Here is a 25,233-nt window from a genome sequence, read left to right as displayed (position 1 = left end):
ATCAAGTCAGCACAAGAGGCAACCTACTCAACACTCTAATTAGTTTTGAACAATAATTAGGACTATGTTTATAAAATTTAAAATTATGAAACAAATGATGTTTTAAACATAAGCCGAGGACAAGTAATTTTAATTAGCTTTTTAACTTTTTATTTTAAACATGAACACAGTTGCTTTAATATTAAGTAATACATTTTGTTTGCAGGCTATATTAAAACTTGTGTGTGTGTATAAACTGCGAGTGGGCCTATATGGTAGCTATTATTTAATGTGTGAGGCTCAATAAGGAGGCATCCCTACCTCCTGTAATACAGTCGTCTCTCCAGAGGTGGGGGGGGGGGGGCATTGTCGGAGCATGCTCCACCCTCTACCCCCCTTTTACACATGGAATAGATACTAAAGTTTAAATGGAAAATGATGTACCATTGACGTCCCTCTCCCTCTGGAGCAGAATGTTTGCATGAAATAATACCCTCCCCCACTCCACAGTCCACATCAGTAGTAACTACTCTAAAATCTATAGATTATGTGTTGTTACCTTATTCTATTTCAGTAACGTGTCTGTTGGGTGAACTCATACAGTAAAACACAACCAAATATAGTTTTCTTGCACAAAGTAAATAATAATAAATTGTGAGATAATAATAATATATCTGAAAAATACAATTTTTATTTAAAAATAATTAGATCTAGTTCTAGGACTTATTGCTCGTTGGTACGGTGAAACAGGAGCGGTTGCGTCCCATTGTAATCGTGGACTGGGCTCTCGTCATATTGAGAACTTGCTGGTCGATTTGAACTTAGATCCGTTCTGAGGGGAAAAACAATAACATTTTTAATTTTAAAGCAAGAAAATCCAAATTAATTTTAAATATGCAGGCAGTTAGAGAACATTTACGTTTAATAATGTTACACAGACTCAGAGGCAGTCTGCTAGTTTGACTACATCTTGTGGGTTTAAAATAACAATTAGGTATTTAAAAAATGATAGCGGTAATGGTAATAAATCATCAATACACTTATTGGCTAATAGTTTGCTTAATATTGATTGTTAGTTTTAAATCCCGTATAATTCTTAGTCGTACGTTGATGTCCAACGTTTGTTATTAACACAAAAATCCTTAAGGTTTGACTCAGTGCGGCATTGGGAAAAATATTCAGTTAAAAAACAAATATTCAGGAAGAGATTCAGTTGGACATTCAGGAAGGTATTCAGTAGGGCACAGAGGCGTAGCGGGGGGGGGGGGGGGGGGGGAGACATATGTCCCCGGGCGCCGACCTTAGGGGGGGGCGCCAAATTGAAAGTTTGAATGGGAGGGGTGCAAATGAAAAGTTCGAGGGGAGTGGTGCAAATCGAAAGTTTGAGGGGGGTGCAAATGAAAAGTTCGAGGGGGGTGGTGCAAATCGAAAGTTTGAGGGGGGTGCAAATGAAAAGTTCGAGGGGGGGGGTGCAAATCGAAATTTTGTCCCCAGGCGCCGGGAAGGGTCGCTACGCCTCTGGTAGGGCATTCAGGAAGAGATTCAATGGGACATTCAGGAAGAGATTCAATGGGACATTCAGGAAGAGATTCGGAAGGGCATTCAGGAAGAGATTCAATAGGGCATTAAGGAAGAGATTCGGAAGGGCATTCAGGAAGAGATTCAATAGGGCATTAAGGAAGAGATTCGGAAGGGCATTCAGGAAGATATTCAATAGGGCATTAAGGAAGAGATTCGGAAGGGCATTCAGGAAGATATTCAATAGGGCATTAAGGAAGAGATTCGGAAGGGCATTCAGGAAGATATTCAATAGGGCATTAAGGAAGAGATTCGGAAGGGCATTCAGGAAGATATTCAATAGGGCATTAAGGAAGAGATTCGGAAGGGCATTCAGGAAGATATTCAATAGGGCATTAAGGAAGAGATTCGGAAGGGCATTCAGGAAGATATTCAATAGGGCATTAAGGAAGAGATTCGGAAGGGCATTCAGGAAGATATTCAATAGGGCATTAAGGAAGAGATTCGGAAGGGCATTCAGGAAGATATTCAATAGGGCATTAAGGAAGAGATTCGGAAGGGCATTCAGGAAGATATTCAATAGGGCATTAAGGAAGAGATTCGGAAGGGCAATCAGGAAGATATTCAATAGGGCATTAAGGAAGAGATTCGGAAGGGCATTCAGGAAGATATTCAATAGGGCATTAAGGAAGAGATTCGGAAGGGCATTCAGGAAGATATTCAATAGGGCATTAAGGAAGAGATTCGGAAGGGCATTCAGGAAGATATTCAATAGGGCATTAAGGAAGAGATTCGGAAGGGCATTCAGGAAGATATTCAATAGGGCATTAAGGAAGAGATTCGGAAGGGCATTCAGGAAGATATTCAATAGGGCATTAAGGAAGAGATTCGGAAGGGCATTCAGGAAGATATTCAATAGGGCATTAAGGAAGAGATTCGGAAGGGCATTCAGGAAGATATTCAATAGGGCATTAAGGAAGAGATTCGGAAGGGCATTCAGGAAGATATTCAATAGGGCATTAAGGAAGAGATTCGGAAGGGCATTCAGGAAGATATTCAATAGGGCATTAAGGAAGAGATTCGGAAGGGCATTCAGGAAGATATTCAATAGGGCATTAAGGAAGAGATTCGGAAGGGCATTCAGGAAGATATTCAATAGGGCATTAAGGAAGAGATTCGGAAGGGCAATCAGGAAGATATTCAATAGGGCATTAAGGAAGAGATTCGGAAGGGCATTCAGGAAGATATTCAATAGGGCATTAAGGAAGAGATTCGGAAGGGCATTCAGGAAGATATTCAATAGGGCATTAAGGAAGAGATTCGGAAGGGCATTCAGGAAGATATTCAATAGGGCATTAAGGAAGAGATTCGGAAGGGCAATCAGGAAGATATTCAATAGGGCATTAAGGAAGAGATTCGGAAGGGCATTCAGGAAGAGATTCAATAGGGCATTAAGGAAGAGATTCGGAAGGGCATTCAGGAAGATATTCAATAGGGCATTAAGGAAGAGATTCGGAAGGGCATTCAGGAAGATATTCAATAGGGCATTAAGGAAGAGATTCGGAAGGGCATTCAGGAAGATATTCAATAGGGCATTAAGGAAGAGATTCGGAAGGGCATTCAGGAAGATATTCAATAGGGCATTAAGGAAGAGATTCGGAAGGGCATTCAGGAAGATATTCAATGGGACATTCAGGAAGAGATTCGGAAGGGCATTCAGGAAGAGATTCAATAGGGCATTAAGGAAGAGATTCGGAAGGGCATTCAGGAAGAGATTCAATGGGGCATTAAGGAAGAGATTCGGAAGGGCATTCAGGAAGATATTCAATAGGGCATTAAGGAAGAGATTCGGAAGGGCATTCAGGAAGATATTCAATAGGGCATTAAGGAAGAGATTCGGAAGGGCATTCAGGAAGATATTCAATAGGGCATTAAGGAAGAGATTCGGAAGGGCAATCAGGAAGATATTCAATAGGGCATTAAGGAAGAGATTCGGAAGGGCATTCAGGAAGATATTCAATAGGGCATTAAGGAAGAGATTCGGAAGGGCATTCAGGAAGATATTCAATAGGGCATTAAGGAAGAGATTCGGAAGGGCATTCAGGAAGATATTCAATAGGGCATTAAGGAAGAGATTCGGAAGGGCAATCAGGAAGATATTCAATAGGGCATTAAGGAAGAGATTCGGAAGGGCATTCAGGAAGATATTCAATAGGGCATTAAGGAAGAGATTCGGAAGGGCATTCAGGAAGATATTCAATAGGGCATTAAGGAAGAGATTCGGAAGGGCAATCAGGAAGATATTCAATAGGGCATTAAGGAAGAGATTCGGAAGGGCATTCAGGAAGATATTCAATAGGGCATTAAGGAAGAGATTCGGAAGGGCATTCAGGAAGATATTCAATAGGGCATTAAGGAAGAGATTCGGAAGGGCATTCAGGAAGATATTCAATAGGGCATTAAGGAAGAGATTCGGAAGGGCAATCAGGAAGATATTCAATAGGGCATTAAGGAAGAGATTCGGAAGGGCATTCAGGAAGATATTCAATAGGGCATTAAGGAAGAGATTCGGAAGGGCATTCAGGAAGATATTCAATAGGGCATTAAGGAAGAGATTCGGAAGGGCAATCAGGAAGATATTCAATAGGGCATTAAGGAAGAGATTCGGAAGGGCATTCAGGAAGATATTCAATAGGGCATTAAGGAAGAGATTCGGAAGGGCATTCAGGAAGATATTCAATAGGGCATTAAGGAAGAGATTCGGAAGGGCATTCAGGAAGAAATTCAATAGGGCATTAAGGAAGAGATTCGGAAGGGCATTCAGGAAGAGATACAGTTGGACATTTAGGAAGAGATTCGGAAGGGCATTCAGGAAGATATTCAATAGGGCATTAAGGAAGAGATTCGGAAGGGCATTCAGGAAGATATTCAATAGGGCATTAAGGAAGAGATTCGGAAGGGCATTCAGGAAGATATTCAATAGGGCATTAAGGAAGAGATTCGGAAGGGCATTCAGGAAGATATTCAATAGGGCATTAAGGAAGAGATTCGGAAGGGCATTCAGGAAGATATTCAATAGGGCATTAAGGAAGAGATACAGTTGGACATTTAGGAAGAAACAGTATATTGTGTCCAGTGTTTCTTCCAGACTTTTTTCTCTGGGGCGGGGGGGGGGGGGGCACTTGAAATTTTCGGAGGGGGGGGGGGGCGGTCACTGTTAAAAGTATATATTTTCTATATAAATTCCATTCCGTTCGGGGTGGGGGGGGGTGGGGGCGGTAGACTTTCTTCGGGGGCCGAAGCCTCTCTCCCCCCCCCCTCCCCGAAGAGTTGCCTGGAAGAAACTCTGTGTCTGTACAGATTTTATGTTATTTGTTAGTACGTTGTGTCAGTACACATTTTATTTGTTAGCATGTTGTGTTTGTACACATTTTTTAAATTTATTAGCCTGTTGTGTTAGTACAATTTTGTTAATTGCTAGCAAGTTGTCTGTACACATTTTATTTGTTAGCAAGTTGTCTGTACACATTTTTTTTAATTAGCATATTGTTTCAGTACACCTCTTGTTATTTGTTAGCATGTACACACATAGAAAGAACCGTTTACCCTAGAAAAGGAAAATCTGAATGTGTACTGTAGGCGGGGGGAGGTGGTGTGTTGGGTGTATCAGCGAGCTGGCTCCGTCTCTGGTGGCTAAGTTTTAATTTAAAAATAAAAAACAAACAATAACTTAAAACTGAAAACAAAAATTTTGACTAATTAATTGGGCAACAAAGTTAAATAAAGCACATTCTAAAAATATTAATTAAATAGCAACACGTTTTAAAGAAAGAAAAATGAAAATAACGAAAATATCGTTGTTTAAAATAACGAAAGCACTAAAATGGAAGGCTACGCTATACTCCCTTCCCTGCATACATACACGCGTCTATATCATGATTCAACTACACTGTCAATGCCTGTTAAACAATGACAATGGTCCACATATCACAATACAAGTTTTTATCACTATGAATAGTTGGCTCAATTGTGATGTTTCTTACTGTAATGTGATAGCCCTGTTGTCCATTTCATCGCTGCCAGACAGTCCTGATTGGTCAACTGGCCGGTTTCGGTCATCGCTGCCAGACAGTCCTGATTGGTCAACTGGCCGGTTTCGGACTTGTCTGTAGAAAATAAAACGAATATTAACAAAATAGAAGATAGTTTTATTTGATTTTAAGGGACATCGTGTATGTTTTATAACGTGTAAGGATGAGGCTAAATGTTTGTTATGTTGTATAGCAAGCAATGTCTATTGATTTCACCCTATTCTTGTGTAAAATGTTCATAGAGTGGTGAATTTATTTTATTTTATTTTATTTTAAGGGACATCGTGTATGTTTTATAACGTGTAAGGATGAAGCTAAATGTTTGTTATGTTGTATAACAAGCAATGTCCATTGATTTTTCTTATTCTTGTGTAAAATGTCCATAGAGTAGTGGATTGCATATTTTGTGTGTTATATAGGCATATATGTGAAGGATACTGAATTATTTATCATTTGATTTTAGAATAGTTATAAAAAAAAAGCAAAAAATAGTTATAAAAAATAAACAATTCGATTTACGATTCACAAATAAGTCCTTCAGTTGTTTTAGCAAGAAAATAAATTAAAAACAGCATTTAACAAACAAACAGTTGCCTGTTTTGTTATTTACATTAAAATTTGCTGTCGGCGTTTAACGTTATTGGTACTTTTTTGATATTGCTAAATGTTGGGCTAATCCAGGAGTTTTTTTTTCTTCTGATCTCCACTCCTGAGTTGATGAGTTGTTGATTAGCATTAGCTTTTGCATATTAATTCTAGCATCTGAGGTTCCCGTCAAAAATTGATATATTGCAAATAATTTTCAGAAAATAGAGTAAACAATAAATGAAATGTATTTTAAGAAAATTATATTATTCTTTTTTTTTTAACTACAGCATGAACTTAAAAGTTTTATTTTAATTTATATCCGGAAGGAGTCACCACTGTATTGAAAATTGTAACCGTTACCTCTGTAAATACCATCACGTGACCAAACCGTTACCTCTGTAAATACCGTCAATGACCAGATGGTTACCTCTGTAAATACCATCACGTAACCAGTTACCTCTGTAAATACCATCATTGACCAGACGGTTACCTCTGTAAATACCATCACGTGACCAGTTACCTCTGTAAATACCATCACGTGACCAGACCGTTACCTCTGTAAATACCATCACGTGACCAGACCGTTACCTCTGTAAATACCATCACGTAACCAGTTACCTCTGTAAATACCTTCACGTGACCAGACGGTTACCTCTGTAAATACCATCACGTGACCAGTTACCTCTGTAAATACCATCACGTGACCAGACCGTTACCTCTGTAAATACCATCACGTGACCAGACCGATACCTCTGTAAATACCATCACGTGACCAGTTACCTCTGTAAATACCTTCACGTGACCAGACGGTTACCTCTGTAAATACCATCACGTGACCCGTTACCTCTGTAAATACCGTCACGTGACCAGACATTTACCTCTGTAAAGTTCCTGGCGCCGAGTAGCACGAATCTCGCGCCCTGTTGTTTCGCCTGTTTGACCTGTCCAAGGTCATGGAACACGCCCTGCTCCCCATCAGGGGCGTCTCGCGGTGCTGTGACATGTACCGCAGGCTGACCGACGCCCGCCGGATAGAGTTGTAGTTCTCCAGCTGTATGTCACTGTGTGAGGGTAAGGGAAACAACCATCGTTACAGCAGACAAAGGGAAACAACTATGGTTACAGCAGGCAAAGGGAAACAACTATAAATACAAAAGACAAAGCGGGAAAAGCATCACTTTAACAACAGGAAATAGCCATCGAGACAGCAGACAATAGCATAAAACAGTAATTTCTACAACAGACAAAGGAAGGTAATCACTATTACGGCAGGCTAAGGTAGACTACCATTGTTAGAGTAGACAAAGAGAAACAACCATTGGTGCAGTCACAGTAAAAAGATCTTGAACCTATCAATACTTGTCGGTTTGGAAACATTTCTTTACAATAGACGGGCTACAATTATAAACGTTCAATGTAAAAATTTAAATAATGTTTATGTTATTATTTTAAAACGGAAAATAAAAGTATTAAAAAAAATTTCATTTCCTAGAAGAGACTATTTTAATTAAGAAAATATAGTAAATACATCTAAGTAATATTGCTACTATAAGATATGTACTAAGAAGAGATTTCGTTTCTAAACTATCCACGTCCACAATAGCTACTCACTTGCCATCGTCGACCTGTTGTTTCTTTTTACACTTGCTGTCATTGGAAGAGAAAAACAGAACAGTATAATTTTAAAGTTCGTAGTTTTACACTTGCTGTCATTGGAAGAGAAAAAAACAGCAGTATAATTTTAAAGTTAGTAGTTTTAAACAATGGTTTTAATTTCGAATTAAATTTTAGAATCTACATTGCCTTGTTGCTATAGTGTTATCGATAAATGTCGGACGTTCTTCATTTTTTAAGTGGGGAGGGGGGTGTCTATAAATGACGTCACTGATATAAATGATTGAGGTACTCTGACTTTTGTGATGGTCTTCAGGATAAGGAGCGGAGAGAAGGAAAAATGATTTACCAAAATACCCAATGAAAAAGTTTACAATATCAACACTGGACTACTATCCCGAAAGTCTCGAGTTCGAATCCGCGTTTAAGTCAGTTCACCGAGCTCACAGAAACAGTGAACTATACTTCACTTGTCACCATTAAAAATTAGTGAACTTTATGTGAATACTGTTGGTTGATATGAAAAAATATATGAATCATACACATATGTGTAACTCTCTCTTGTTTTTATACATTTTAATTTTTTTGTCTAATTTTAACCTATCTCATCTTCTATATATATAATTCTCTTCATGGAGACCGTAGAAAACACCACGCAGCTTAGCCACTACCCTCATCCCCACCTGTCAGGTGAGCTCTTGTTCACTCCGAATGTTTACAATAGTAGAGCCGGGTTAGTGACGGCTATTAGGGGCAGATACTTTAGTATCAAACGATTTACAACGAAGGGGAGGTAACAATTTATGATTGATCTTTTCTTTGTAAACTGCTGCTTTCACTGGGCGGGAGATGGGGGGGGGGGTGGTGTTGAATTCACAAATTATGAATTACTAATAAGAAGAAAAAAAAACAACTAGATAGCGGCGTATACTACGTCGCGGGTCAGCTCATACATATATAATTCTCTTCATGGAGACCATAGAAAACACCACGCAGCTTAGGTGACTGCAATTAGGGGCAGATAATTTAGTTTTTAAACGATTTGAAACTAAGGGGAGATAATAAGTTCCGCTTGATATTTTCATTGTCGTATGTAAACGGGTGCTTTCACTGGGCTGGGTGGGGTGGGGTAGGGTTGGGGGGGGGGGGGGGGGGTAATGTCGAATTCACAAATTATGAATTGTTGATAAGTAGAAAATAAAACAACTAGATAGCGGCGTATGCTACGTCGCGGGTCAGCTCGTATTAATTAACAGAAATTATCGAAAATAGATCACTATTCCATAGCCAAAATAGGCTACATGTTAGTCATATTCCAAAGTGAACACTTATGCACAGGAAGCGATGTTTAAAATTCCATTTTTTGGTGGACATAACAAGTGTATGACCCCTCAGTGCAGGGAAGGGGGGGGGGGCAGATAGTCTACCACCCCCCATCCCCGAACGAGATGAATTTTATACAGTAAATATACAATTTTACTAGTGTCCGCCCCCTACCCACCCGACAAATGTTGACTGCTCTCCCGAAAATATCAAGTGCCCCCCCCCCCTCCTCGATAAAAAAGTGTGGAAGAAACACTGCCTCAGTGGATGACCCCTAAATGGACTCCCTATCCCTGACTCAAATCAGAAAACCCTCACAGCTGAGTGGACTCAAGGAGTCTGAGTTGATACACCTTAGTACCAAAGAAACACCATCAAGAACGACAACTCACCATGATTTCGAGTTACAGCACATGACTATCGCCAGAACCATCAGCAACAGCAACACAACAGCCGCAGGAACAGCAACGCAGTAAATAAATTCCATGAACGAGTTATCGCACCTGCCGTCCCCACACGTATGTGGAGGGTTATACAGTCTGATGATGTCATACTCATTTGCCATGGTAACGTGTGTGATCTTGATTCACAATCTCAGATATAGATCATACAACAAGCTTAACCAGTAGTTAGTGGTATTGTTTCATTGTAGTAGTTCGACTTCTGACACTATTTTATAGAAAGTAAACACAAATAAAGAAATGTAAACAAAACGTAAATTTAAAAATAAAACCAGTACATCTGGAAATTACATTTCAGATAAGTGTTAGCTTTATTATTGACGTTAGCGAACAGATATTATAAAATTTTAAAATGGGACACTTTATCCATTAAGAACTTTTAAGCTACACTATTTTCATTGATCACCAATGCTCATTTCTCGGAATCCTATCCCTTAAACAAGGCTATTAGGTACTATAAGAAATGTGAATTAGATCAATAAGTTTTATACTGTATACAAAAGATTGTACAAGCCAGAGGTATCCGTTAATCCACTCAAAATCTTTAAATTAGAAATTTGCTAAATTTAGAATTTAAAAAAAAAATAATAACATTGTGGTATATACACCCCAAGTCAACGCTGTGATAACCAAACTCTATTATTATAATATCTGCACGACAGGCGTATAAAACGTTACATGCTGATTGTCTACTCACCACAATGTTTACTAAATTTGACCTTTGATATGGCCTAGTTACGTAGTTAAGCAGCGGTAACTTAATGAAGTAGTTTTAAATAACCAAAAACTGACCGCCGTTTTTATCATACATTGACGTATTTGTTATTAGAACAAAGGAAATTTCAAGAAAAACAAAACACGTTCTTGCTCTAGTCAACAAATATGTAACAATACAGCCAACACAGACTGCAGAATGGCACCAGTACACAACTTTTATTATAAGCCAAGATTAATTTTTTTGTATTTAACACAATTTGTCCAATTTGTCGTAGTTAACTAACAATTTGTCCAATTTGTCGTAGTTCATTTAACTAACAATGTGTCCAATTAAATTATTATTGAATGCAAGATAAATATACTATATAGCTGAGTAAGATCTATTTAATGTTACTTGAAATAGACTTTATAAAAGAGAATATATCTAAAAAAGACTAAATTCGACATGATTCCTAATTAATGCAACATAAATACGACTTAATGAGACTATAGACCCAGTTAATTACCAATATTTAGGAATGCTTACACAGTAAAAGACCGGCAATGGTACATCAGTGTGCAGACATGAAGAGAAGCTACAAGAACACTTCCACCTATTTCCTGTTCTAACGGCTCACACATCCTCTCCCCCCCCCCCCGCTATTGACGTGCTCGTGTGAGCATAAACGCAAAGGTAGGGCCTGGGCTTGTATACGTATCTAAAAATAGATCACGTGTGCTGTGTGACCTCAATTGTGTATATAGACTACGGACATAGGTTCTCTGAATGTAGTTTTACGTTGTTAAATAGAAACATTTGAAGCAAATGTCATTTAATTTAGCTTAAAATCCTTTTTTAAAAACTCTTTTAATGTTACTATCACCATTTTAAGCATAGTGTAAAGTATGTAGTTTGCATTGTAATGGAGTTTATTATTATTAACAATATATTTATATATAGATGACGAGATAAAGTAATTCAATTTACTTGTTTTCAAATAAGATATTTAATAATAATAACGGAAGAAAATAATTGCTTTTTATTTTCAGGTACTGTAAAAAAAAATAATTTTTATTTTTAAAAATCTTTACAATTTGACTCGTTTTCATAAAAAAAAATTCACGGTATTATAGTTTTTCCATATGCGTATTTTTTTTTTCTGTTACACAAGTCGAATAAATCCACATTACTTCCCCTGAATACTATTTTTAAAACTTAATGGAAGCTTTTAATCACAACGCCAATTAGTAATTTCATCGGCTTATATTTCCTCCCAGTCGCCAAAATTCTTAATTTATCAATGTATTCAAAATACAGGAGGCGGATGGGCAAATATTTACAAGAATTAAATGATATATATATATATATATATATATATATATATATATATATATATATATATATAATGGTCAGCCTGTGTTGTCATGAGACAAAGGAAGGCTAATTGGATGAGGTTGCAATAATTGAAATAATTCTCACATAAAATATCTTTTTTAACGGAAAAATTCTTCTATTAAATTCACCCTTGACACATAAAAATCATAAACATCACAAAAATCACAAATAAAAATTACACTAAAAAATTGTTGGATGTAACCGTAACCTTGCTAAGGTTTAAGCTGGTAGTAGTAAAAAATATTTTTTAATCTTGTTATCTCCCCTATTAAATAATTATCTAGCTAGCTTTTAATTATTTAAAAAAAAAACACACTTCATCCTTTAAACTAGGTTTGATGTGACATTCGTTCGAGAAAAATGAAAAAAAAAATCTTTGAGAATTAGAACTGAGAGAGTTAATTTGATAGTTAACCACAAATGGAAAACTGCAACAATGGTGGAGAGGTGAAAGAATGCGTGACGCTAAACACTATTACTCATTCTACAAAGGAAACTGTGCTTTATCAGGCTGGGTTTAAAATATTTATCTCGTGCCCAAGTTTTCTGGCACCATCCGACAAAACAATGGGGGTGGGAGGTGGGGGGGTGTCTGGTTACATTACAAACATTAACATTTGTATTACTGATGAAAATTAAACACACGATGTATCACACCATGTATAATACCAAATTATCATTTAATATTCCATATTTATCCGATTGACCAATGTTAAATTTATTATCAAGCACACACCCCAGCTTTCAAATATGGAGGTGTGTGTCTGTGTGGGTGGGAGTTTGTGTGTGTGTGTGTGCGCGCATGTGTGTAGGTGTGAGCGTATGAGTGACATCAGTTACACATTAAAAATGTGATTGTGCACTTGTTTAAGAACATTCTCGTTAGGACTATTTGTTTTCTTTTTTTTTTTTTTTTTTTTTTTTTTTTTTTGGATTCGTTTCGGATAATTCGTGATAAAGTTAATAGGTCTTTTTTAATTTTAAAGTTTTACTAGGTAAAATTGTAATTAGTCATTGTCGTATTGCAGCAAAGATTTATATGAATATTGTTGAATGTCCAGTTAACATCTTACATTAACAGTTAACCACATAATAACAGTTTTCAAAATTTGCATAGATCGTTTCTTAAAGAAATTTAACACCTTTTATCTGCCGGTTTATTTTATGCATAAGTTCCTAAACCTATTCTTGTGTATGTCTCCTAACATTACAAGAAGCATCAAGTAATGTAACTATTGATAGACGAAACTCTGTAGAGCTGTTAGAGGATTGAAGAGATATGGAGACTTAGAGGGGGGGGGGGGGGATTGCAGTTGATCGCATGTCTACACAGTTTGAATAATCTTTCATTCTTATTTAATTAATTATAGAAGTGTTAAATTTTGACGTTTGACTTTAGTTATATAGTAACAGAGTTGTAAACCTTCTTCTTGACTTTCCTTGTCGCATAAATTTACATTCAATGTAGGCCTATATCTATATATATATATTTAGTTAGTCTGTTAAACACATTTCATTGTTTTGCTAAGCCATGCTTGATAGAAGAAACTGTAATCGTTAGTAATTTCCCAAAAATACAGTTTACTCTTTTCTTGTGAAAGCGTATTATTTTGTGAACGAAGTAATACGTAGAACTGTTATATATATATATATATATATATATAAATATATATATATATATATATATATATATATATATATATATATATATATATATATATATATATATATATATATATATATATATATATATATATTCAGCACATAATTTATCAAAAATAGTTGTTTAGAAAAGATAGTTAGCCACCGAGTGCTATATGACATGAGCATGATCCTTAATAAATCGGTTGTTATACATTAGTGAAAAGCTAAGAATTATTTCCCTTTAAATTTATCACGAAGTTATTAATCAAGGGAAGTAAAGAAGAAATTTGGTTCGTAGTCAGTAACAAAATAAAAATGTTTACTAGCATAAATATAACTTAAATACACTTATCTTTAATGTCAATTTTAGAATTATAAAATATAAATGTATTAAGCATGTCTCAAATTTTACAGCTTTTTAAAACCATAATCTAATTTTTTCATTTTCAGATATACCAAAACGCAGATTTTATGTCATAATCAAAGAAACAAAACAGGACGATTGTTTTTTTGTATATTAAGAAAATTGCCTTTTAATCCAATATTTTTAATAATTAAAAAAAATATTTAAAAAAAAAATTAAATTAAAAAAAAATTAAATAATATAAACATCAAAACGTTTATAATTACAAGCTTTTATAAATGCACTTAAAAGAAGAAAATAATACAATTTTTATTAAATATAAAATAATTTTTAAAAATATAATAAATCTGCGGTTACTTTAAATATAAAAAATTACTTTCTTTAAATATATTAATGCACTACTATTTATATCACTATAAATAAAAGCGTGGGCCGCTAGTTTAAATACTTATTAATATATTCAGTAAAAATTGTATTAGTTTCTTTTTTTTGGTTGTATTGTGTGTATATATTGCTTGTTTTTGTTTGTTTAAAGTTTAAAGTGATAAATTGTTTTGTTTTGTTGGCCTTGATTGTGTGTTTTTTCTTATTTCTTTAGAGTACTGCTTTCAATTTATTTTACATCATAGCAAAGCAATGACATACAGCTAGTATATATATATACATATATATATATATATATATATATATATATATATATATATATATATATATATATATATATATATTTAATGATGGAACAAATTTACCCCCCCCCCATGAAACCAACCTGGCTACGCCACTGCATATATATATATATATATATATATATATATATATATATATATATATATGTATATTATACATACATATATATTATATAAATATATGTATGTATGTATGTCTACATTACGCATGTTATCATATCAAAATATATCAGACAAAACAACAAAAGGATAAAATATATCAGAGTAAAGGTATCAAAATGCACACTGCCTTTATACTGTAAACTAATATAGATTTTTAAATAAACCGGGAGTGATCTCCCCAAAACTTTCTCGAATATTCTTATATAAAATAACAGGGGATTGGAGCTCGGGCTATAGACATGATTTTTAATCCATTTTAAATACTTAAAGTTTTAAAAATAGAATAAAATCTCGTAGACAAAAGAATTGCACACCAAGTGAACTAGTGAACGCCAAATAAAAAAGTGCACAATAGCGCGCAATATTATTAGTACTTTAAAAATTTACATTAGTTTTTTGAAAAAATCGGAAGTAGCGTAAATTACTACTTCCGGTCAACGGAAATTACTCAAAATTTAACAGAAGGTAGAGATGTAGATCTTTTACTTACATGTGAAATTTCATTTATCTATCTGAAATAGTACTCAAGTTATAGGCTTTTGAAAAATTCAAAGTAGGAAAAGTACCACTTCCGGTTATCGGAAATCGCTCAAAAGTTGATAAGGATCTACGATTTTGATAAAATACTTATATATGCAATTTCATCAACCTAGCTGTAACGGTACTCAAGTTATCGTGTTTACACACGGACAGACAGACACACAGACATACGGACAGAATTGCAAAGCCCAGTTTTTCAGACTGGATTACGCATAAAACCTCTTACTTTTGATAAATCTGGATTGATAATTTTTGCCCGATTAAAATAAGTCCTCTATACTTCGGATGTGATGAAAGACTGAGGTGTAATACGGTGAAAATTGTTAAAATTTCAAGTGATTTTTGTGCACGATTACAATACTTTCTCTATACTTCGTATATACGAGAAAGTAAAAATCATCGTAACGTTCAGAACTCTTGATAACACCCCTCGCCTCCTTAGCTCCATTACAAACTGGTGTCTAACCCCCCCCCACCCCCCCACGCCTACTCCCTTTCCTCCGCTCGAATTACATTACGGCATAGGTTGAACCTAGTAACGTATTATAAAGTGGGGCTGCCCCCCCCCCCCATTTTTCTTCTGGCTTTTACAACCGTGATTGCCGTATCAACACTTCATTACCCATGTACATCGTTAGCTACATGTCTACCCTAACCCTAAGAAAAAGGGCGGTACATCCCCACCACACACCAGACACCCGCAGTTGAGGGGGAACTCGGTGACTCGCCACGTACAAGGGCCGTCACTCCCAGCTCACCTCGAATCCAGACAACCCAAGTTCAGGGTGAACTCCAGCACAAGACCCGTATACCGTAGACCTACCTGGTACTATATTTACATTTTTTTTACGCTTTCATAAATACACGCGATGAAAACAATCACGGTAGCAAACAAATAATTAGTATATTAATTAATTATGTCTGCAGGAGATAACGGAAAAGTTTTGTTTTTCTTTTATTTATTGTTTTTTAATATGAATTAAGTTTAAAAAAATGAAATAAATTTCCTATTGCTTGTTTTTGTTGTGGATAATCTATTTTTATTAATGACCTTGGTCAGGACTTTATTATTGGTCAAGAGAAAAACTATAAATAGCCAGACCACACCTGGATTTGGCAGGTAAAACAAAGGAAATAACCAGGGTAGCAATCTGCGAAGTTCGAGAACTTTGGAACCGTGACGTAAGAGTTGGCTTGTTGTCAAGCAGCCTCGATTTGGTCTCGCCGTCACGTGGAGATCCGAGTATATAAACTTTTCATTTAGGAACTTTCTTTAACAATTTTCATTCGTATTTTTTTTCTAACGGAGAACCTGCTCCGATATTAAACAGATATCAAACACAGGTAGGTGTTTGCAATAAAAACCAATACTGTTTTAGTGTTTCTTAGTAATAATATACATTTTAATTATTATAATATTATCTTTTTAAATAAATTATTTTTAAATCTGATTAGTTGTTAAGATTTTAAACCTAACTTAAATTATCGAATAATTGTTAATAACTAAAGGTTTAATTAGTTATAGTCAATATACCAGCCTCTAAGAACCATAATTGCGAAGTTCTAATTCGGTTATACTGTTGAGAGTTCGATTCCTTAAGAGTATTTTCTCTTTGTTTAAAACCACCTTGTTTGCAAACAAGAACACGTGAACGTCTACTTCATCTATTTTAAGACGTCATTCCACAAAGGTCAAATGCCAGGAGCCCGTGGTTATATCTTTGCCAGACGCATGCACGCGCGCAGACGAGACCCCAGGTAAACACTGCGCATTTGGCACGCAACCTCGTTTTGCACACGGGTCCGTAGTGAGTCGTTTTTAACGTATATATATAATGTGTTTACTCCAGAAAATCTATGCTTCCTTCGACGGTGACGTCATTTCATCGCCAGTTACACAGTGAGCGCCGATTCGGGATGTCTTCGCCTACCTCTTGTGGTTCCAGCGGGGTCCCCGTGGCAGCCGTCGCCGGAGTTCGAGCATCGTCTCCAACGTCGGCTCCGGCTTCATCCTCCGGCACCGCTCATCCATCGGGATCTCCCTTCTCGCCGGACCTCCAGGCTCAGAAGGTTCTTCTAGAACATCTCTTTGATCGGAGTTTGGTTGAAGGGGACTTCTGGTATGTCATCGTAGCCGAGTGGCTGGAGCAGCTGAAGAAGTTCGTTGGTATCAATAGCTCGAGGAAGTACTACGGCCAAAGAGCATCGTCTCCACCAGGTCCTATAGTGACGAGACGAGACTACGCCCACACTGTTGATGTGGTACATGAAGATGCCTGGCGAATGCTTGTACAGTGGTACGGACTTGCTGAAGGCCACAAGGCTATGAAGCTTGTAGTGTATAAATATGCACGAGGACCTGAAATTGAACATAATATAAATTCGTTTAAAATAATGCTTAGCAGTTCACCACCAGAGGACTTTCACATTGTTCGCTTCAGCAAGATGGAGAAGGTGGGTCACATTGAGTTCAAAGCTCGGCAGTTGTATTCCATTCCAGCACATCAGAAGTCCCGGATGTGGGCAAAACCAGAGGCAGACACCGAATGGAGGCCGTTGTTTTACCGCGATAAATCCATCGGCGTAGTTCTGGATATGGACTCTGATTTTACAAGGCCGGTGGTTGCCTTGGAAACGATGGACGATGAAGGGAAGTGGACGGGAGCCCCCGAGAACATGGAGCTGACGGAGGAGGCTGAGACCCACGGGCAGCTGGTAGAGCACAGCATGTTCGAGGACGTGACGACCCCCTGGGAGCTGGACATTCATGAGCAGCTGGACTACGTCGGGAAGACGTTTCTAGAGAAGCTTCACGGGAACTTCAACGTGTTCGTTCAGGTAGGTTTGACAACTTCTCTCTCTGCAAGTTCTTTTTCTACTGCATGTCAGGCACACGTTTTAAATTAATGATATAATGAATATGTTCCCCTAATTAGCCAGCTTTAGTATCACCAGCTAGATTTTCGCTTTTTCATTTGATTAAAAAAAAAAAAAAAAAAAAAAAAAAAAAATTCATAAAAAACGTTTTAATAACAAGCTTTTATGTAATGATGCACTAAAAAGTAGAAAATAAATTATAGACTACTATTTAAATAACTATAAAGAAAAGCGTGGGTCACTTTAGTATCTATTGGATACCTTTACTAATGTTAAGGAAGACACCCACGCTTTTCTTTATAGTTATTTAAATAGTAGTCTATAATTTATTTTCTACTTTTTAGTGCATCATTACATAAAAGCTTGTTATTAAAACGTTTTTTATGAATTTTTTTTCAGTACTTTACATGTTTTATCTACAATAGAGTTACATGACTAAAAACCATTGCGCGCCAGTAGAATATCACGTTCAGTAGGCGCGCAATGGTTTTTGAACGCAGCCATTACGTGGTCGTGATGGCGCAGCTATTGATGACGCGTGTGGTGTGGTTGGCTAGACATGCCTACTAATTCGGTCCAAATTTTAATTAATTCATAAAAAATTAATTAGGCATCCAATTAAGTCAAATTTAGTTTCAGATTGCATTGTCTTCATGTCTTGACCCACGTGCCAACTGTGAATCGTATCGGTCAAGTAGAACTGTCCGAATTTTCACTCCTGCGTTTCCGTCTAGACAGACTGACGACTGACGACAGAGGAAGTGAGTTAAATAAAAGCTTGTAAAAAAAAAAAAACACGTACTTTACTATTATTACTATTAATATTTCTTAACAATTCAAATATGAAGCTGGATGGACAAGTTACCTCATAGTAATATTATTTAAACATGTATTAATTGTAACATTAAAAAAAATCCCTCAAACACAATTTTTTAAATCATCCATGGGGAAAAAGCGTTTACGTTTTAGTATGTGTAGGCCTACTCTCAATACACGTACAAGCATACACCAATATTATAACACACAGCAATCATTCACCATAAAAATCTTATAACATACAGACAACATTTACCTTTCAAACATACACCTACTTTATGACATTATACTAACATCATTAAAATACACAATCTGCGTGCGCTGCAATACAACAAAATTGATTTTAACACTTGGACAAATGTCAAGATTGAACCCCATCTAACAAACTTGTGTTGATCCCGACCCAGAGAGCCAAAGATTACATGGAGGCGCGTGAGTGTCAGCTGAGGGAGAGGGAGCGTCAAGTGTGTGCGCGTGAGTCGGTGACGGAACGTTTGGGCACGAGGCTAGAGTTGAAGGAGCACAGGTTGAACGAGGAACTGGCCAGGTGCCAGGAGAAAATCAAGGTAAATTTTCTCCTACCTTATATTGGCGGTAAAAAAAACAACTAATTCTTTAACAGCCCTTAATAATTCTTTGTGTGTTTAAGCGTAACTTAACTCTATTGATACCTTTTTGGGTGCAAGTGAGTAGTTACATATGAGTTAGGATTTACATTCTGATCCCCTCGAATACAATTACGTATACGTGTCGACTGGTTATGTGCCAGTGAGGCGTCGAACTCGAGACTTTTTAGTTTAGTAACCATCAGCTTTACCGACTCGACCACGCACACCGCCTTGTTTTAATACAAATTTAATGTATAAGAACTGGTGCCGAAACCTGAAGTAAAAACAACACGGTTTAATATTGTATGCTAATATTAGATCAATCTAAAAGTTTATGTTGATAAAAGATCTCCTTCAAAATCTAGGTTGATAAAAGATCTCCATTAAAAATCTAGTTTGATAAAAGATCTCCATTAAAAATCTAGGTTGATAAAAGATCTCCATTAAAAATCTAGGCTGATAAAAGATCTCCATTAAAAATTTAGGTTGATAAAAGATCTCTATTAAAAATCTAGGTTGATAAAAGATGTAATCTAAACGTTGTTTGATCAACGAGTAAGTTTAATGTCACCTGTGTACAGGAATACGAGAGCAGACGGATAGAACTAGAACGCCAGTTCACAGAGAGGCAAGAAGAGGCAGAGAAACAAATAGCAGAGAAACAGCTGGAACTGAAGACTCAACAGGAGGAACTTCAGGCAGAGAAGGAACAATTTCAAGAGGAGCTGAAGGTATTTTACATCTATTTGTATCTACAGATACGGTACATGTACTGTTATAGAGAGCATCAAACAAATGTGTACTGTACAATCACATAATTCGTTTATTGGTTACATTAAAATTTCATTCAGTCTTTGTGGATGGAATCTGATAGGTTTCATTACGCCAACTGAGGCAATACATACATTAGCTTACAACGGTGTTCAGACAAGACAACTTACTCATATCCTTAAAGTAAAAAAAAAATATAACTTCTCATAAATATTAAAGTAGGCCTACTTAATTAACTAGATGGTGTGTGTATATGGTGTTCTTATGTCTATGTTGTGTTGCGTGGTTTCTATGTGACCGGTCGGCGGTGTCTATGTGTCACTGTCCCACGTCGACTCGGTGTTATGTGATGTACATGTGGTGTCCTTGTGGTGCAGGGGCGTAGCGAGGGGGGGGTGGGGGTGCGGACCGCACCGGGTGACACCATTTAGGGGGGTGACACCAAGGCAAAAAATAGCAAAATATATAGAGAAAAACTTGAGGGGGGGGTGCAAATCGAAAGTTTGAGGGGGGGGGTGCAAATCAAAAACTTGAGGGGGGGGGGGTGCAAATCGATAGTTTGAGGGGGGGGGGGGTGCAAATCGAAAACATGAAAGTTTGTCCCCGGGAAGGGTCGCAACGCCTCTGGGGGGTGACACCATTAAGTGCCGCACCGGGTGACACCCGACCTCGCTACACCACTGTTGTGGTGTCCATGTGGTGTACATGTGGTGTACATGTGGTGTACATGTGGTGTACATGCGGTGTGGTAACAAAATTTGGCAGCACACAACGTTTGAAAAAAGTTCGATTCCTGGCTTCCAATTAAAATTATAAAAAAACGCTTCGAGAATGTATCCGCTTACAGTAATTAGACTAATTAGTAAAGACAGAGGAGAATGCCAGCTTATTGCAGCAACTCCAACTTTAATTAGACCAAAAATGTACATTAAAATTCGTTCTTTAACTGTAACTATTTCATTCACTGAATGATTACCCACAGTACAATTTTAAAACACATTTGCGGATAGCTCACTCAAATAACTAGTGCTAATAGTTCATCAAGATCCAGTTATGCTTTATTTAATGTATTGTTGTAAATTTAAACACCGCATGTATGTAATGTATTACTGTAAAACTCTACATCACATGTCTGAAAGGTATTATTGTAAACTCTAACATGTGTGTAATGTATTACTGTAAACTCTAACGTGTCTATTATGTAATACTGTAAACCCACCAACGCATATCTGTAATATACAACTATACACTTCAACAGCGCATGTCTGACCTGAGAGAGGTACAGGAGAGCCGTATCAAACTGGACATTGGCGGGAACCAGTTCACCACATCCCTTCTGACGTTAACTAAAGACCCCAACTCTATGCTGGCGGCCATGTTTAGGTAATGTACTGACTAGCCAATAAAAGTTTAACTATCTCGATACTTCCATAATTTTAGACAATCAAAAGTGGTGTCCCTGGCGGAAAAAAATGTTAGTAATGTATTGACTGACCAACAAAGGGTTAACTATTATCATATTTCCATTATTTAAGCATTCCTAATAACATAGCTTACAGTCGTTTTAGTAGAAGAATATCAAAATATTTCGTTAAAACGGCATTGAACTATTTCTTTCAACAATCCCCGAATCTCTTGTCTGAACCTGGACCCGGTCAGGCAGTAGAGGACGAAATTGAGACCGTTATTTGTGTACATGAGCATCAGCAGAAGCTGCTCTATGGCATCACCCCGCTGCTCCAGGCCCCTGTCTGTTAAATGATGCGGGCCCAAGTCATAGAAACATATTGGGAAGTTGCACACCACGAACGCGATGTTGATAAAAAACAGCGAAACTGTCAGCGATGTTTCTTTCCCTGATCCTGCAATTCGTTTCGACTTTTTCTTTTCAATTTTAAATACATTATTTTCTATATGAGAAGTAACCTCAGCTGAAGTTTGACTGTGGGTACGTTTATCTATTTTCTTTAAACGATTTCTGCTGTTGATGACGCTGGTTAGGATGATGACGTTACAGACAGCAAGTATGACGCTAGGGAGGAAGGCGAAGATGATCCCATCTAGCCACCAGAAAATTGGGCTGGATAGTTCCCTGGCTATGGCGACCGTGCAGTACCTGGTCAGACTAGAGTTGACCAAGATATCACCTGAGCTCTTCTGGAGCACCAGCTGGTAGTTGCCGAAGATGTAGAAGACCGGGATGTTGATGACGGCGACGGTGAGGAAGATAGCGAGGATGAAAAGTTTGGTTCGTGTCCGGGTTCGCGTAGAGTTGACGGGGTGGGGTTTTAATATGGCGAAGACTCGTTCAGTCGTGACGATGACCAGTGTCCAGCTACTGGAATAGAGGAAGAGGTTCATGAACCAGTAGTTCACGTGACAGGAGAGGAGGCTCTCCTCTCGTACGTCGTAGTTAAACGTGGACGATTGGAAGAAACGGGTCAGGCCGGTCAAGATGGCGCCCAGGTCCATGAGAGATAAGAATCTCAGGTAGAGCGACATGGCGCTCTCTCTAAAACACCTGCGGCTGAACACGCTGATGGAGAGTGTGTTGCACACGCAGCCCGCACAGATGAGCACCATTGTGTAGCACGATGCCACGCTTTTGACCACGTCAAGAAACAAATGTAAATCACTGTCGTCTGGTTTAGACGCCATCACTTCTGTGGTTGTAGAATTCGTGAGGTTACTTGGGGGAACTGTTGAGTTGTTCAGTAAAAACATGCTCGAAGTTAGCGTTTCTCGGTCCATGACTGATTAAAATTGACTATAAAATATGATGCTCTGAAAATGATTTTTTCTCAAGGTTTTTGTAAAAGTACAAGATAATAAACACTCCAAGCACTTGTCCAAGGTTATCTAAAGTGGAATTGTTTTGGGTTTTTATTTTGAATTCGCTTTTTTTTATATATACGCTATACAAACACAGCAATTATCAAAATCCAAATTTAAAGTTTTTATTATTGATTTTTCATTTTTAAAATTTTGAAACAACACTGCATTTCTCCCCAAAAAGTTTTAATTAAATTTAAATACTTAATTACATGTCGCCTTGCCTAAAGCGTCCACGTGTAATTAGTGTCAACGTTGATTATACCTAGAGTTAATTAAATGTTCAATACGTCAAGTAAGTTAACAATGGCTTCGTTCGACGCTCCTGGGCGAGTTATCTCCCATGGTCGATCAAACACGATTTGTCAATCGAGAAAACAAACAGGCTTTCAGAGTTACCGAACTTAGACTGATATTGTTTTTTCTCTAAGAAAACATCGGATATAGTTCAAACTTAAACACATGCTTTGATACTGTTATAAGAAGTTTTCATCAAAACAATTATACCATACAGATAAAAAAACCGACAAGATAGTTTAGCCATTTTATAGTACAGTCTGGCTATATCCAGTTGCAACCAGTTTCGTTCATTTCTTTAGTTTTTACTTTGTGATTAATTTTTTTAAAGTTGAAATTTTTCTTGCAGTGGCCGACACGAACTGAAAACAGAAGCAGACGGCAGCTACTTCATCGACCGAGACGGGACGTACTTCCGGTACGTGCTCAACTACCTGCGTGACGGCTGCATCAAGGAAGGGACCCTGCCCGTGAGTGAGACCATGTGGAGAGAGCTGCTCACGGAGGCCGAGTACTATCAGCTGGAGGAGTTCGCCGCCTTCCTCAAAGATCTGTTAAACAAAAAAGATCCTGATGGTTGATCCCCCCACTCCCCACCCATCCCGCCATACCCCTGATTGTTGCCTTGTTGACAGTTTGTGATCTTAAAAGTTGTAAGAAAAACGTGCAACGATACAAAATATGTTGAATTGTTGCTTTAATTAGCCGCACTGTTTAGATAAAAAATATGATCACATCTGTAGGTTGATACATAACACATTATGTAACACAACGTGTAATGTAGGTGTTCTGTTACTTAAATTGTTTACGATATGTAAAAGTCGTTTGTTTGAAAGAGAATAAAGCAGCTAAGATTGATACAAATTGCTGCCAGATACAAGTTTACAGAACAAATTCGTGTTGCCAGACTGCGCATTGAATGACATGGAGAACGGCTTTTAAGGACGAAACAAGGAAAGATAATTAAAAATAAAAGGTTAAAGCGAATATTTTTTAGTCAGTTGTATAATGAAATCAAAATGCAACTATTTAATGTGGTCTTACGGTGAGCCGGTGAATGAATTAATGAGCAGGTATCCGGTAATGCACCAAGACGAATTAATTAATGACACATTGTGTTGTTTCCCTTGTGAAAAGTATTGTAGATTAAAGGGATATAACACACCACTTTTGACTAAACAACAACTTTGCAAAAATGTTGCAACTGTATAGTGGTACAGTGTTGCCAGTGCTATAATTAAAATATTTAAACAGTAAGTTTCCAAAATTTAATCAAGTTTATCCAGAACTAATTTTATTAGATTTTTAATTTAAGTCAAACTGTAGTTAATAAACTTCCCGAATGTTTAAAACTCCAGCACTTTTGTTTGTTTTTATTGTGTGTTTTACTTTTTATCATATTAAAAACTGTGTTGCCACATCTAATTAATTGTTTTCTTAAAAATCTTAAAATAAAAGTTGCCTCCAACTATCGAAGTAGCACTATTAGACATTCAGTATTGTTTAAAGTTCGAAATAGACCAAGCTACAGAAAATGACAGAGTATATGAACCGATGTTGCTATTAAATGCGAGGCAATTAGGCGGTGTGTGGAATTATTGACTTCAATCAGATTTGTAAATACTGGATTATACTGGGCTAAACTGGCATACACTGGACTACACTGGACTACACTGGCTAATGAAAATACACTTTCTTTTATAACACAACTCTTGACCAACGCCGCCGTTAAACACAATATAACACTTTATACATTAATAGACAACCCCACGCACACCGTGATATATAATATGTGCGCCATCATGAAAGTGGTAAAGTCACCAATGGCGAAATTGCTGTTCCCATTATTTGTAATTATTTAATTGAAGCTCAGTTTGTCAAGAAATAAGTGTTATAGATTTGTTTTCTAAATAAAAATGTAACTTGATATAATTTTCAAAATAATTATTTATAGTTTAGTAGTTTCTTCT

At 37.0% G+C, this 25,233-nt stretch overlaps 2 protein-coding genes across 5 annotated transcripts; one reads left to right on the top strand and one right to left on the bottom strand.

The window, feature by feature from the left end:
* Nucleotides 1-652: 652 nt before the first annotated feature.
* LOC131943337 (uncharacterized) lies at nt 653-16,754 on the bottom strand. 4 transcript variants are annotated; one of them, XM_059303399.1, is made up of 7 exons: nt 16,597-16,754; nt 9,506-9,782; nt 7,788-7,823; nt 7,055-7,237; nt 5,541-5,663; nt 5,104-5,190; nt 653-811 (listed from the first exon to the last, which is right to left on the bottom strand). In XM_059303399.1, exons 2-7 carry the CDS (start codon nt 9,676-9,678, stop codon nt 703-705), a joined length of 711 nt encoding a protein of 236 aa, XP_059159382.1. In that variant the 5' UTR covers nt 9,679-9,782; nt 16,597-16,754; the 3' UTR covers nt 653-702. The 4 variants fall into 4 exon arrangements, with proteins under 4 accessions (XP_059159382.1, XP_059159383.1, XP_059159384.1 ...); XM_059303400.1 differs by lacking the exon at nt 16,597-16,754 and adding an exon at nt 10,818-10,921; XM_059303401.1 differs by lacking the exon at nt 16,597-16,754 and adding an exon at nt 10,798-10,915.
* LOC131943333 (uncharacterized) lies at nt 16,252-24,618 on the top strand. The gene is made up of 6 exons (XM_059303390.1): nt 16,252-16,406; nt 16,913-17,900; nt 19,163-19,321; nt 19,945-20,094; nt 21,393-21,517; nt 23,613-24,618. Exons 2-6 carry the CDS (start codon nt 16,920-16,922, stop codon nt 23,842-23,844), a joined length of 1,647 nt encoding a protein of 548 aa, XP_059159373.1. The 5' UTR covers nt 16,252-16,406; nt 16,913-16,919; the 3' UTR covers nt 23,845-24,618.
* Nucleotides 24,619-25,233: the final 615 nt, after the last annotated feature.

The sequence above is a fragment of the Physella acuta genome, unplaced genomic scaffold (genome assembly GCF_028476545.2).
Source record: "Physella acuta isolate Inbredline_101_S28 unplaced genomic scaffold, ASM2847654v3 ptg000453l, whole genome shotgun sequence".
Classification (NCBI taxonomy): Eukaryota; Metazoa; Mollusca; class Gastropoda; family Physidae; genus Physella; species Physella acuta.
This window is presented reverse-complemented; position numbering and strand designations above follow the sequence as displayed.

Bases quoted from the DNA above. Each gene is read 5' to 3' on its own strand.
- LOC131943337 (XM_059303399.1), bottom strand. From the start codon at position 9,678: ATGGCAAATGAGTATGACATCATCAGACTGTATAACCCTCCACATACG. The intron at 7,824-9,505 runs GTGAGTTGTCGT...TTCCAATGACAG, and splicing joins TGCTGTAACTCGAAATCATG to CAAGTGTAAAAAGAAACAAC. The intron at 5,191-5,540 runs GTAAGAAACATC...ATTAAAACTTAG, and splicing joins AACAGGGCTATCACATTACA to CCACCAGAGACGGAGCCAGC.
- LOC131943333 (XM_059303390.1), top strand. From the start codon at position 16,920: ATGCTTCCTTCGACGGTGACGTCATTTCATCGCCAGTTACACAGTGAG. The intron at 20,095-21,392 runs GTATTTTACATC...ACACTTCAACAG, and splicing joins AATTTCAAGAGGAGCTGAAG to CGCATGTCTGACCTGAGAGA. The intron at 21,518-23,612 runs GTAATGTACTGA...TTTTTCTTGCAG, and splicing joins ATGCTGGCGGCCATGTTTAG to TGGCCGACACGAACTGAAAA.